The sequence below is a fragment of the Oenanthe melanoleuca genome, chromosome 2, assembly GCF_029582105.1.
Source record: "Oenanthe melanoleuca isolate GR-GAL-2019-014 chromosome 2, OMel1.0, whole genome shotgun sequence".
In the NCBI taxonomy this organism is placed as follows: Eukaryota; Metazoa; Chordata; class Aves; order Passeriformes; family Muscicapidae; genus Oenanthe; species Oenanthe melanoleuca.
The window spans coordinates 126,818,146-126,832,948 of record NC_079335.1 but is presented as its reverse complement, the minus strand read 5'-3'; the positions used below and the strand labels follow the sequence as shown (position 1 = coordinate 126,832,948).

General features: G+C 40.8%; 1 protein-coding gene across 2 annotated transcripts; it reads left to right on the top strand.

Annotated features, from left to right (window-relative positions):
- Positions 1-1,188: 1,188 nt before the first annotated feature.
- Positions 1,189-13,891, top strand: GTPBP10 (GTP binding protein 10). 2 transcript variants are annotated; one of them, XM_056484350.1, is made up of 10 exons: positions 1,189-1,386; positions 2,799-2,987; positions 3,091-3,182; positions 4,164-4,308; positions 6,348-6,421; positions 7,301-7,353; positions 10,177-10,284; positions 10,787-10,864; positions 11,780-11,903; positions 12,744-13,891. In XM_056484350.1, exons 2-10 carry the CDS (start codon positions 2,848-2,850, stop codon positions 12,971-12,973), a joined length of 1,044 nt encoding a protein of 347 aa, XP_056340325.1. In that variant the 5' UTR covers positions 1,189-1,386; positions 2,799-2,847; the 3' UTR covers positions 12,974-13,891. The 2 variants fall into 2 exon arrangements, with proteins under 2 accessions (XP_056340325.1, XP_056340324.1); XM_056484349.1 differs by having other exon boundaries at positions 1,190-1,386; positions 2,794-2,987.
- The last annotated feature ends 912 nt before the right edge of the window (positions 13,892-14,803 follow it).

Sequence of the window (14,803 nt, the reverse complement as noted above, 5' to 3'; positions counted from 1 at the left end):
ATTGTAACCTTCCAGTATGGAAGTGGCTGCATAGGGAAGCTGGAGAGGGACTTACCAGAACTGTAGTGATAGGAGGGCAATAGGTTCAAACCAAAAGGGAATATTTGGATTAGATACACAGAAAATGTCCTTTACTGTGAGGGTAGTGAGGCACTGTAACAGGTTGCCCAGAGAAGGTGTGGATGCCCCATCCCTGGAAGTGTTCAAGGCTTTGGAGCAACCTGGTCTAGTGGAAGGTGTCCCTGCTCATGACAGGGGGATTGGACTGAATGATCTTTAAGGTCCCTTTCAATACAAACCACTCTATGATTTTTTCACCTATTTTACTCTTCAGACCTTACTGATATCACAATTCACAAAATAATTTCTTATTCGTGACCATTTTAAAAATGCAAAGCAGTTTAAGCTTTATTAAAGCCATGTATTTTAATTCATCCTGAAAATTAGCATAATTTAAAGGTCAGGTCTATTTGTTAACTCCTTCTGGGGATCTTGTTATCGGTGCCACTTGTTATAAGTACATATCATATTATTGGCTTTTCACAAATATTAAAATGAATGCTATATGTATAATGTCAGAAAACTTTGCTGAATGAATATAGTTTCTTCTAGTTCTGCTATTGATAACATTTAGGAATAGTAGTGTAATAAATATATTTTTTTGGAATGTAACATGGTGATGTAAAAAGCTTTTGTTCATGTAACTAACTCAGAGAATGGTAAAAAGATAATCAGAAAATTCTTCACATTCTTGGCTTATCCTATCTGGAAGAAGACAGAGGTGACGAACACCAGAACTCCAGGGAAAGGATTTCTTGATCTCCGTCATCAGGGAGTGCACCGACAAGAAGCCACAAGGGAAAAAAATTAAAAGTTAAAAACGTTGATTTACAGGATGGGGGGACGGGGGGGACGGGGTGATTTTAAGTAATGCATGAAAGGTGTATGAATATGCAACAGGTTGATGCATTTAACGAAGCGTTTTCTGAGTTAAGGTGTGCTCTCGGCGGAATGCCAAGCAGCCGGCCACTGTGACCTTTTGCTTTATTGTCTCTAATTGTCTTTTATTAAACTTTTTAAAATCTCTCAGGACGCCGAGCTCCGTTTCCACCCGCCCCTGGGCCCGAGGCCGGGGCTCGGAGCAGCCTGCAGCCACTCCACAGCGGCCGGGCCGGGCCGGGCCGGGCTGCGCCTGCGCGGCTGCGGGGCCGCGGCGGGGCCGGCTCTGTGGCGGCGCCGAGCAGGCCCCGATCCAGCCCGGCGGAACCCGCCCGGCGGAACCAGCCCGCCGCAGCGAGCCCGCACTCCTGCCCGTGCCCTCTGCACAGCCACCGGCCCGGGCCTGCGGCCGCCATGGTGCGCTGCGGCGCGGCGGCGCTGCGCAAGGTCAGTGCGGCCGGCGCGGGGAGCGGCGGGGACGGCGCTCGGGTGGCGGGAGGGCTGGCGGGGATCCGCGGTCCCGCTTACGGGGCTCTCCGGGAGCTCCCGTGAGCCGGGGGCGCAGGCCGGCCCTGCCCTGCCCGCAGTGCCCGGTGCCCGCCCTGTGTCCCTCGGCGCCACACGCGGGTCTCTGAGCCCTGCCCTGCCCTGCCCTGTGTCCCTCGGTGCCACACGCGGGTCTCTGAGCCCTGCCCTGCCCTGTGTCCCTCGGCGCCACACGCCGGTCTCTCAGCCCTGCCCTGCCCTGTGTCCCTCGGTGCCACACGCGGGTCTCTGAGCAGTGCCCGGGCTCGTCCTGTGTCCCTCGGTGCAACACGCGGGTCTCTAGCAGTGCCCGGCCCTGCCTGTGTCCCTCGGTGCCACACGCGGGTCTCTGAGCCCTGCCCTGCCCTGTGTCCCTCGGTGCCACACGCGGGTCTCTAGCAGTGCCCGGCCCTGCCCTGTGTCCCTCGGTGCCACACGCGGGTCTCTCAGCCCTGCCCTGCCCTGTGTCCCTCGGCACCACACGCGGGTCTCTGAGCCCTGCCCTGCCCTGTGTCCCTCGGTGCCACACGCGGGTCTCTCAGCCCTGCCCTGCCCTGTGTCCCTCGGCACCACACGCGGGTCTCTGAGCCCTGCCCTGCCCTGTGTCCCTCGGTGCAACACGCGGGTCTCTGAGCCCTGCCCTGCCCTGTGTCCCTCGGCGCCACACGCGGGTCTCCGGCCCGGCCCTGCCCTGTGTCCCTCGGTGCCACACGCGGGTCTCTCAGCCCTGCCCTGCCCTGTGTCCCTCGGCGCCACACGCGGGTCTCTGAGCCCTGCCCTGCCCTGTGTCCCTCGGTGCCACACGCGGGTCTCTGAGCCCTGCCCTGCCCTGTGTCCCTCGGCGCCACACGCGGGTCTCTCAGCCCTGCCCTGCCCTGTGTCCCTCGGCGCCACACGCGGGTCTCTCAGCCCTGCCCTGCCCTGTGTCCCTCGGCGCCACACGCGGGTCTCTCAGCCCTGCCCTGTGTCCCTCGGCGCCACACGCGGGTCTCTGAGCCCTGCCCTGTGTCCCTCGGCGCCACACGCGGGTCTCTCAGCCCTGCCCTGCCCTGTGTCCCTCGGCGCCACACGCGGGTCTCTGAGCCCTGCCCTGCCCTGTGTCCCTCGGCGCCACACGCGGGTCTCCGGCCCGGCCCGTTCCGCTGCCCGGGCCCTGCGCGCCGTGAGGTGTCGCTGCCGGGGAAGACGCGCCAACATTGATTAACAACTGTATGCTGAACTTTCATCTATTGCCATGAAAGATCAGTCCAAGCGGTCTTACACACGTTTCTGTGGAGCGAAATATAAACAGAACGGAATTAACTGATGTTGAAACGTTTGTTTTATTAGTACAGCAACTTCATAGACGATTTGCGGGTCTATGTGAGAGGAGGAACTGGTGGAATGGGTTATCCTAATCTGGGAGGGGAAGGAGGAAGAGGTGGTGATGTCTGGTTCGTTGCCCGAGAAAGGACTACCTTAAAGAGCATTAGGGAGAAGTATCCCCAGAAGAGATTTGTAGCTGGAACGGGAGCCAACAGCAGGTAAGAATATTTAATGAAAGTTGTTATTTACAACTTTTCCAGAAAGCAAAACGTCAGCTTAAGTTACGAAGTCTGGTTTAATTTCTGGTTTATTTTCTCCCAGTGTTAAAGCTCTAAAAGGTGAAAAAGGAAAAGATTGTGAAGTTCATGTCCCTTTGGGAATTTCAGTTCTTGATGATGATGGCAAGCAGATTGGTAAGAACATTTGCTTTAAGATATCTAATGTCTGTTACACTTTTTTTGATAACATCTAGTGGATTTCTAATACTAGGATGTTTTAAGGTTACCCATTTTCTAAAATATGTCTGTGTTTTTCTTTGTTTGGCCAAAGAGTTGACAAATACACTGTAAAAATTGTTGGAAAAGCATGGACTCTTTCCTGGAAACAGCAGTAGTTGATTTGTATCACTATATACAAGTCCTTTGCTGTTGGAAACAAGTGTTAATGGCTGGAAGCCATACTGATCCCCCACAGAACCATTCATGACCTCACATAAATTATGTCTCCATAAACCTAAGTAATATCCCTATATCTTTACTGAATTATGAAAATACTTAATAGACAAAGATTCTTGCTGAATGTCAACATTTTAGGTGCATATCTATTTTTTACTCACTAGGAAGATCTCTTTCAATACTCTTGGAATAGCTCTCAGTGGTTCCTTTAGAGTTTCTCAGAGTTTTTCTTTTCAAACTGATTAGAATTTAAGCAAAATTCCCAAATTTCCCTATTGCAATATTTGTTTATGATGCAGGCATATCAGGGGGCTAAAGATATCCAAGTATTTTGCTTTTTTTGTTGTTTTAATTATTCTCACCCTAAGGGAGACACTACAGTCTGTATCTTGATGGAAAAAGATGAACCATCTGAAGGGAGCCACATTTCTATCAATGCATAATTTCCCTGCATTCTTGAATTCAAATATTGGAGGGTTCAGAACCTCCATACTTTGCCTGCCTGCAGTTTTCTTGAGGTGACTGTATGACAGAGAAGAGTATTGAGGTGTGATGGCTTTCATTTGTTGCCAAACTAGGAAAGTCACCATGACCTTGAGGGCACAGTTCTTACAAGGAAGCATACAGAAAATAGTCTCATTACTGGAGGCATTTAAGTGGAAAATCACAACTGAACTACTGCAGGGGATTGTGTTTTTTCACTAACAAATTTATTTTCAGGAGAGCTTAATGCAGCAGGAGAGAGATTCTTAGCAGCTCGTGGAGGTCTTGGAGGCTCTTTGGCTACAAACTTTCTGCCTTGCAAAGGTCAGAGGAGAACTGTTCACCTTGATTTGAAACTTATAGCAGATGTTGGCTTAGTTGGGTAAGTACTGTAGTTTGAAAACTACAATTAGTATTAGACAACAAAGTAGTATATTTCAAATTCAACTGTTGTTCTATTCAGCATCTGCTAACATAAATCAACCCTATGGTCCTTATTAATAAATAAACGTAGGAAACATGAAATGATCAGTTTGAGGTGGAAATAATCTAGTTGATATATACTAGTAAAAAAATGGAAACTTGAAGACAGCATGGTTTTCTAACTATATTTTTCTCTTCTTTTTTGTTATTGGAAATAATTTTGTTAATACAAAATTTCTCTAAAGTTACATATTTTTCAATTGGTCTTCAGTAATTACATGACAGAATTTTTTTTCTTGTTTTGATCAGTGTAAAAGTACAGGAGTTTTATGATGCTGATGCTTCTTTAATCTTGTATTTTAGCTGACAGTTTGCCTTCAAAATGGATACCAAAATCATTATCAGTCAATTAGAGAAGCATATAATTTTCTTATTGAGAGTATGAATCAGCCTCTGATAGTTTGTGGTTGTACTTTGATCTCTTTGTGTTTGCTACTTTTACCTTTTTTGTGAGTGGTTTGCTATTAGATCAGGTTAAAAAAAACCAAAAACAAACATGTAGACTTGAGAAAGGCCCATCAAGTTTGAGTACAGGTTGTGATGTGTTAGTCTAGGTTGTAATTTAAACTTCAAAGAACATATTCTACTTCAGTGGAAAGAAAGTGCTCTCTCGAGGATATGACCAGAGGAACCTTCTGGAATTCTTTAAGGCACCTTTGAACATCAGAGTGTATGAAAACTGCAGTCAATAATTTTCCTATTATAACAAGAGTCATTAGGTTTCTTTCTTTTTTTTTTTTTTTTTTTTTTTTCTGAAGAAAGATTTATGTATAGCCCCTTTATAAAGGTCTATAATGTGGCACCAGCCTTGTTAATGGGCCATGGTTCTTCATGTATTCAAGTGGAGAGTATTTGGTTTTCTGTGGGACACCTGCCTTTGTATCTTTGTATCTTTGACTGTGTTGCTTGTAGACAGAGTTTTCTTTGATCATGCTGTGATGAATATTTGTGAATTTGACTGCAACACAAATCTTGTGTGGACTTTCTGGATGGACTGTGTGCTAAGAATAAGGACTGTAGTCTATCCTTGGATGCCAGTATTAACTTCAAGTTTTACTTGGATCAAGGGTATTGTGCTTTTTCCAGCTCAGTTTAATCTTTAAAACAAGTGGGTGTTACAATTTCGGTCTTCACTTAGGTTTCCATTTCAGTGGGTAGATGTGTTCTGTGAAGAAGCTTTTGTAAAAGCTGGTGGATCCCTTAAGGAACACTTTTGTGGTAGGATGCAGGTATAGCTATCCCTTGTAAAAGGAAAATGTTACAACAGTCAGGTGTGCACACACCAGTTCCCAAATGTTCTTTTAGGTTTACTTGGTAGCAAAACAGGTTAGTACTAATTTCAGGATCCCTCATACAACTTTTCTGCCTTAAAATCACACATACACTGTGCCACATGTGTGTCTATGTACACAGTCTCACTCTCTCTGAGTTTACATTTGCTTTGCTATGTTAGCTAAACTCTAGCATAGGTATCATGAATACTAAAGTGTAGACTTTCATAAACCATGATGTGTATGTCAAGAAACTGTAAATCCAACTGGTAAGATATATTTGCATGACAGCTTTTTAGAATGCAAACATAATTTACAAAATCAGCTATAGCACATGAAGAGTGAATCCAAGTATACTTGGATGGTAATGCTGTATTTCTGTCTGAGTGACTTTGAAAGGTTTCCCTTAAATGTATTACACGTGTTTACATAACTCTCCTGCCTGCATTCTTAGGAAGCATTGTTGAATTTAGAAAAATTACTGAGATTTGATGTCAAAAAGTAATTCTTAATGATCTGGGGCTTGTTCATTTTGTAAAAGAAAAAAATAGCCTGAGTAGATGAGTGTGAAAACATGTTGATAGCATTGAAAAATAAATATTGGAAATGAATATACAGGAATCATACAGGTGTTTATTCAGTGTATCAATCCTGACTTTTCTTCTAGGTTTCCAAATGCAGGAAAGTCATCCTTGTTAAGCAAGATTTCTCATGCCAAACCTGAGATTGCAAATTATGCATGTAAGTTTCATACACTTATTTTTAGAGCAGTAATATTTCCTGAGAGCAAGAAATCTTTTCAATGACTTGCTTATAATAAAAGTTTATAATTAAGAATAGGGTATAGCAATGGTGCCTGGCTTTTTAATTATAAGAAATACTTCAAGGAGGTACTTGCTGCCCCAGGGTCCAGTTCCCTTACCCATCTCAGTTTTTCATGTATACACCCCCATAATGCTTCAACCTGTTAATGCAGGGCCTATTTAATATTTATTTTTGTGTCAGCCCATTTTATTGCAACTAAGACTCTCTGTGGTATGTAATATCCTCAGTCTACTGAATATGTTCTGTCAAGCCCCTTTGCATAAATGCCTTGTATGCTTTAGAATTTGCTACCACTTGCAATAGATAAGATTTGGGAGTTTTAATCTGTCCACTGAAAAATGGACAGAATTTTTTTAATAATTTTTCTGTCAGTAAGTTAGAATTAGTTGACTGATCTTCTTTAATTAAAAAGTAAGATAATTCCTATGACCTTTTTCCACTATTCCCAATTCTCTACAGTTTTTTCTCAGTTTGAAGAATCCTATCTCACTTAACCTTTCATTGTTTTATCACTGTTTGGAAGCTAATCCATAGTCCAGGTAATAGTTTTTGTGTCTGAGACTTCTCTACCTTCACTGTTCCCATTTTGGGATGACTGGAGTAGAACTTCAGAAAGAGATGAGACTTGCGTTTTTTTTTGGTTTTGGTTTTTTTTTTTTTTTTTTTTTTTTTTGCTACTGCACATTTGTTTAATTAAATACACTGAGAAAGTCCTAAAATATTTAAATGTTTTGTAACTTTAACATTTTTAAATGTTAAAAACAGTTTTGTTTTCTTCCTGTCCCCTTGTCACAGTCACTACAATACAGCCTGAACTAGGAAAGATCATGTATCCAGATTATAAGCAGGTAGGTATGAAACTTCACTCTGATTGTTTCTTAAAGATATACAGAGTGACTATTTATGTTGCTTAACAGAATTTCAGAGAATGGAAACTTGTAGGTATTTTCATGTGTGTCTATAATGTGTACATATCAAATGCAATTACATGGACTTAACAGAAGTTGTGGCAAAACTACTGTTTTATTAAAAAAGAATAAGAGAGTTTCATAGCCAAATACAGTATTTTGATGTAGAGCTTATTTCAAGTCACTATAATAAATGGCTTCTCATTTTCTCTTCTCTTCTTTTGGTGGTTCTAATCCTGATTTACAATCTTAGAGTTATGGAATTGAGATTGCTGTGTCCTAGTATACTCTTAAGTTTAGGACTTGGAAAAAAACCACTGTTTCAGAGACCAGCCTGCTTTTTTTATTGAGAAGAAGCAAATTTTCTCCAAGTTGCCTATACAGAGCTCTGGACTGAGTGAGTAATTTTCAGAATGCAAGTAGTGGCTGATTTGTCCAGTAGCTGAAGATCTACATTAGTGAATGCCAGGAAGTTTTGTGATTATATCCCTGTTACCATAACTTCTTGTGATGACTTTCAAGCTTGGCCGTTCTAACTTTCTTTTAGTTTTTTTTTTATGTTTGTGGGGTTTTTGTTTGTTATGTTGTTTTGTTTCTTTTTTGTTTGGGGGGTTGGGTTTTTTAATTAAAAACTGAAATACGTGATAGTGATTACTGAACAGCCAGGATAGTGCACTGCCTGAGAGGTGAGGCACCTGGGTCCAGTTCCTTTTGTGGTAGGCTGTGAAAGACTGGTGGAGTTATGGCCCTACCACCTTAATTTTTGTGAACTCTGTTCCACCCAGCTTCTTCAGATAAAAGTTGTCAGATAATTCTGTGGTGGCTGGAATCCTTTCTACAGTATCCATTGAGATGGAAACCAGTGCTAAATGAGATAGGCTAATAGATTTTGGACCTCAGCTTCACCTAAAAGTTGCAACAAACATTTTCATTCCTCAAGCTTGAATCTTCTTTGATGTGCTTTTACTTTGTTTTTGAAGTGTATGATACATGCAGCACTGGACTCATCATTTTCAAGATAAAAGGCGAGTGCATAAAAGGGTTTCAGATGAGTTAACCAGAAAAACACAACGCTCAAATATGAAAAGACAAAAACCTCACTATTTTTGCTTTCAGAACCAATAATGCTAGGGAGATTCAGTAGCTGATGCTTGAAACCTTCATTTAACAAACTTCAACAAAACTGTGAATTAAAGAAAGTAAGTCTAGTTTGTGTGGTTCCCTGTAGAGATGCTATATGTCTAAGGCAATTTTTTTAAATTTTATCTGATAGTTTAGGGTAGTTTATGCTAAAAAGCCATGCTGCAAATGAACAGGATTTTTCATAGCCCTTTCAAAAAAGTGTCTGCCATGAATGAGGATCTCTTGCTCATACTGGTGTATCTTTCTCTAGCAAGAGATTTACTTGCACTCCTGGCTTGCTTTTCTGAAGTCTTTTTCATGTCATAGTGATCCTTATTGTTGGCCATTTCTACAGTTCATGGTTTTTATACCAGTGTTGGGTGCAATATAGAGCTATACGGACAAAATACCTGTTTTCTAAAGTCGAGGGAACTACGGGTTGTGATCATGGGGAGCTTCTGTGAGTAAGAGGAAGTATTCTCCATATTGCAGCTGCTGAAACCAAAACAACATAAGCAACATAATTAAGAGCAATAATTGAGGTGTCTTTCCTGTACCACTCAGGGGACAATGACTCATGTTTTTCTACAGAACATTGATATTTTTAGAGACATATGTAGCAATTTGCTTGTTTTATCTTAGTACAGTATAAAAAAGAAAATACATGCAAATTTCCTGGTGCTGTCTGTCATCTGTCATTACTGCTTGGAAAGAAAAAAGACACCAAAGTAGAGGATCTGAGTAGAGTTAGGTTTCTGGTCTCAGTACCAGATCATGAAAACTAGCAGAAGCACTTACATTTTCTACAGAGTATCTGAGCAATATCTGAATAGCGTATCTGCAATAAGTAGCACACTGGAAATTTTATGTTATGCTGGCTTCAGTCATTGTTCCATTTAATCCAGTTGCTGTCTAAATGGGCATTAGATAGATGTGAAGATCCTACCTCTGCTGTTCTGTACTTCACTCTCTGTCTTAGCTTTCTGTGACTACTGAGTAGCTATTTTCATTATCATTCTGCTCTTTTTTCGGTGTGCCTCAGCTGTCCAACAGCCCTCTCAGCCAGCAGAGAAAACTACCAGGTGCCTGTCCATTGTGAAAGCCTTTGCTGGGCTCTGGCTGGAAACTGATTTATTAATCAAAGTCTCATTTGAGCTGAAGAGCAGAAGTCAAATTTTTGTATCTTTTCATGCTCAGAGGAGCAGTGTAAAGTGGGTATTTGGAGTAATTTGTATTTGGAGTAATGGTACTCTGTAGCCACAAGGAACAGACTTTATTTTCTTTTCCAGTGACACTTTGAATTCTATACAAATGTGATTGCCTAAGATGCTCACCTTTCAGAGTCTTATTCTTAGGTATCAGCTACATTTTGTGAGATCTCTGCTGAGGTATTATTACCCTCTATTTTGTACTTTGCAGACAGCTATAAAAAATAGACGGGGGAACATGAGGAGCACCAGGTCTATGTAATAGCAGCATTTTGTTTAATCTGCTTCTAATGATAGATTGTAAATGTATTGAAACAGCCAGTGACTATTATTTTGTCTGGGTTCTTTTGTTTATGTAAAATGATAATCACTGTTGATAGTTTAAAGTCTGTGTGTTTGCTTACTGAAATATTTTGTTTGAAACTTTTCCTAGATTTCAGTAGCTGATCTCCCCGGACTGATTGAAGGTGCACATGCAAACAAAGGAATGGGCCACAAATTTCTCAAACATGTAGAAAGAACTAAACAGCTTCTCTTAGTTGTAAGTTAAGTAAAATTTGCAGTTTATTAAAATCAAAGTGCAGTAAATAAAATACATTTTAACTGCAATGTAATTGGAATTTAGAAAACCATTTGTAATTTGCATGATTACGATAAATGTAGCTGCAATTCTCTTTACAGAATTAGTCATCAAATGACTAATGATAAATTAAATTCTTAAAAAGAATTTATAATTGAAAATTTCCGATTAATTTAGAACTGTGAAGTATTCCAAGCATAACAAAAGCATGATTTTTTTTTTCTGTAAGATTACCAGAAGAAGTTTAAAAAGCAGACTTTTGAGAAACACTGTATCAGAATTAACCAGTTTGTGCCTCCAGTGTCTGATGTTTCTTTGCAATTATACATAGTTGCCCTCTGTTATTTGCCCAGGAGTGAACACATGGACATAGACATCCCAGGGCAGAGTAGTTCATGGACAGTACCTTGATCCTGCAGCATAATTTTACACCACAAAGCTTGTTTTTGTGTAACTTTTTCAGGTTGATATTTCTGGATTCCAGCTGTCTATCAAGACTCCGTTCAGAACAGCCTTTGAAACAATATTGCTTCTAACAAAGGTAAGTTCTCATCTTTCTATATGACAGTTGTAGTTATGTGTTGAGTCAAGCAAATGGCTCAGTTTTGATCTGATGTTAGTGTGTCTTCTGGATTTATAATATAAAGCTAATTAATAAAGAGATTCTCCAAAATTATGAAGTCTTTATTTTTACTTGTCCAGTAAAGTTTATGTTGGATACCACATAATTATTAATGGAATTGATTAATCTATGCAGCATGTGGCATGTCTCTTACAGTCAAGTAAAGGTAAAAAGACATCATTTTCAGTTCCCCAATCCAGTATCATTTTAAGGAGTAGAAATATGTGGTTACAGATAAAGCCTTGCCTTCATGCCCTTACTGCATAGACTAACATAGGTAAGACATCAGACCTCAGCTTTGCAGACATTCACTGTTTTTATCTCTTAATTATGCTTCTGATTAAAATAATACATATTACATAATTTTAAGTTTATCTCTGTGTGATTTAACTTGATGAATCTTCTAAATTTCAGGTATTGCTGTTTATTTTTAGTTAGTTCAGGTTGTGATTTTCTAATATTAAAATGTTTGAGAATTATAACACTCTCCAAATTATTTTCTTGTATGTTTTATAGGTCTGAAGTTTTTCTGAGATTGATTTTGTGGATGTCAGAATAAACAAAAACCAAAACTCTCGTTCTTTTTGTAAGAGGCATTTCAGAATGAGCTAGCCTGTTTACCTGAAATCTGTCTTTGAACAAGAAATGGCTGAATCACTGAACATTATTTTCCTCTGTGCTTTAATATGTCTTGAGCACCTGAGTCAAACTCACAGCTGCCTGGGCAAGAAAGGCTATTTAGGCAATTAAACAAATGCAAGAGGAGATGTAAAATTGAAGTAGTACTTGTTAAACTACAAATACTTACTAATGGAAATTTACTTTTCTTTTAAGGAACTGGAACTGTACAAAGAGGAACTTTTAACAAAGCCTGCACTTCTTGCCATTAATAAAATGGATTTGCCATGTGCAGAGGATAACTTGGATGAGCTTATGACACAACTAGAGAATCCTCAGGGTAAATGAAATTCCAGCAATAACTTTCATCAAAAGTAGTAGCAAGATTTCATATGGATAACTCTGCATTAGTAGAGAGTTGTTTGAATCTGAAGTCAGCTATTAAATTTATTGTTTAAACATATGTTTAAAATCACTTCTGGCATTTAGAGCTCTGTTTATATGCAGAGCTCTATATAATATATTGTTTGTAATGGCTTCACTGTTGGGAAAGGATTGTAATAAAACAGAGATATCTCAGATGATCTTTCCTAATCATAATATGGGGAATAAGTTTCCAGTCTAGGTGTCTGGAATAAGAGTAATCTGCATAGAAGGCCCTCTTCAGGCACTGACATATATACCATTTGTCATGTGACTTTGACCTAAACACATGAAAGTTCTGGACAGGTCTATGTAGGTTTACTTCAATCTTGTAATTACATTGGGGTGAATTGCTTTCTCTTTCCTGGAATGTAAAGAAACCAGAATGGCTTAAGACCATATTCTCCCATATTCTGCAACTTGGGATTTCTTTGTGCTCATTGGAAGTGTATAGAATCTTCTCATGGCAGCTTTAAGAATTGTATAACTGGTATAGTAGAGCTTGTTTTCTGAGATCTGAGCTATATTTTTAAAAACTAATTAAGCAGATAGTGTATATATAGATAATATATATAGGTAATATATATAGATAATATATAAGATAATAATAATAAGATTATAGATAATACATTAATTGCTGTTATGTTTATAACTGTAATTCATTAAAGTGTATTTCCTACATTTAATGGGATTTTATGGGTTTTGTAGTGATACAGTATTTGGGGATTGAACTAACTCTTTCAATACAATTTCTCAGACTTTTTGCACTTACTGGAGGAAGAAATGATTCCAGCAAATACTCTTGAATTCAGGGAGGTGATTCCTATATCAACGTATACTGGAGAAGGAATTGAGGAACTCAAAACATGTCTAAGAAAATCCATAGATGAGGAAGCTGAGCAGGTGAATGAAGACTATCGGAAAAAGAAACTCCTGCTTTTACAAACTTCCAAACAAGAACAAATGAATAGAAACTGGCATTCCTGAATGGATCCAACATATTTTACTTATGCACATTAAGCCTTTTTTGTGCAGACCTTCAATTTATTTGTCTCCTCTTCCATCATTGCCTGCTTCCCTCCATTTGTTTAGGCACTTGGGTAGGGCACAGTGGGGAAAAAGGCAAGTTTGTTTTAATTAATGTTGGCTACGAAGCTCAACAATGTAAAGACCAAAGTATGTGCAACTCAAAGCACTGCTTCACAACTGATGATCCCTGGAATATTTTTTGCGAAGTGAGAGGAATGGAGGAAATATAACTTGCACAGAGGAGCAAGTTCAACAACTCTTTGTGTCCCGTGGGCATCAGAAGAACCAAGGGAAGTTTCTGATGGAGGAATTTTCCAGGATCTGGGGCTTCTAAGGTGAACTGGTTCTGCTATTGTGACAGGCATTGGATTGTAGGGGGTTTGTTGGTTTTAAGGATTTAAAGGAAAACACATATAATGGATCCAAGGAATTGACTTGTAGGAGCACAAAAAGCAAGACTGATTTGTAATGCTGGAGGTTTTCTTGACACCTGCTAGTGCCCACTAGTACATCTTGGTTGTATAAATCCTGATTCCAAATTTCCAAGCTTAATCTGTGATTCCTTCCTTTTATGCAGTTGTTTGGTTTATGTTACATTTTGGTGAAGAAAATGGCTTCTTTTCAACAGAGCTATACATTTTTGGATATATTTAGTGTTCTACATTTTGTATTACAAGAAGGCACATGTTTTACTTTGAAAAAATATTGAAGCCCTTTATTATCAGGGTGTTTTCTACTTTAAAGCTGTTAAATGGACTGTAAAGCAAAATAAGATTGAATACATCAAAGCCTTCTAGTTTGGTCTAGTTTTGTTTTGTAATATATGTATCATACCCTGCTTCTTTAAATTTTATTAAAGCAGTCACTGGGAAGAAAGGTATGATTTCTCATATGCATTTATTTTATTATTTGCATTGTTTTTTTGATTTTTCTCTAATTTTACTGTGTTTGGGGCTAATATGCTTCCACTACAGCTAAGAATAGGCTGTCAATTTTTGATACTCCGTTTTACAGAACTGCAGAATCAATTAGGTTGGGAAAGACCTGTGCGATTGAGTCTGACCAATGATTCAACACCACCTTCTCAACTAGACCATGGCATTCAGTGCCACATCCACTGTTTTTTTAAACCTCTACCCTCCACCTCCCTGGGCAGCTCTTTACCCTTTCTGTGGAGAAATTCCTCATGAAGCCAAATCTGAATCTGCCCTGGCACAGATTGAGGCCATGTCCTCTCATCCTGTTGCTGCTTGCCTGGGAGAAAAGAGACCGGCCCCCACCTGGCTACAACCTTCTTTCAAGGAGTTGTAGAGTGGTAACATCACCCCTGAGCTTCCTTTTCTGGAGGCTATTTCATAGCTGAAAATAGCATTTTGCTTTTTCCAGATTTAGTGAACACTGGTTTTAACCTCACTCATAAAGGAGAACTGGGGGTGTGTTTGGACTAAGAGGCAGCATGACTTGAGCTGTCTGCCGGGCTGAGGTTCCTCCGACCTGCGGCCAGCTGGCTGATCGGAGGGACGTGTTTCAGAGCATCCATCGGCGTTTTCGGCCGGGGCTGGCGGAGAGCGGAGAGCCCCGAGCGGGGCTGAGGGAATGAAGGTGGCTGAGGGCTGAAGGGGGCTGCAGTGCGCGGGGCTGAGGGGCTGCAGGGCTCCGTGGTGCCCGGCGCTGAGGGGGCTGAGGGGCTGCAGGGCTCCGTGGTGCCCGGCGCTGAGGGGGCTGAGGGGCCGCAGGGCTCCGTGGCGCCCGGCGCTGAGTGCTGCAGGGCTCCGTGGTGCCCGGCGC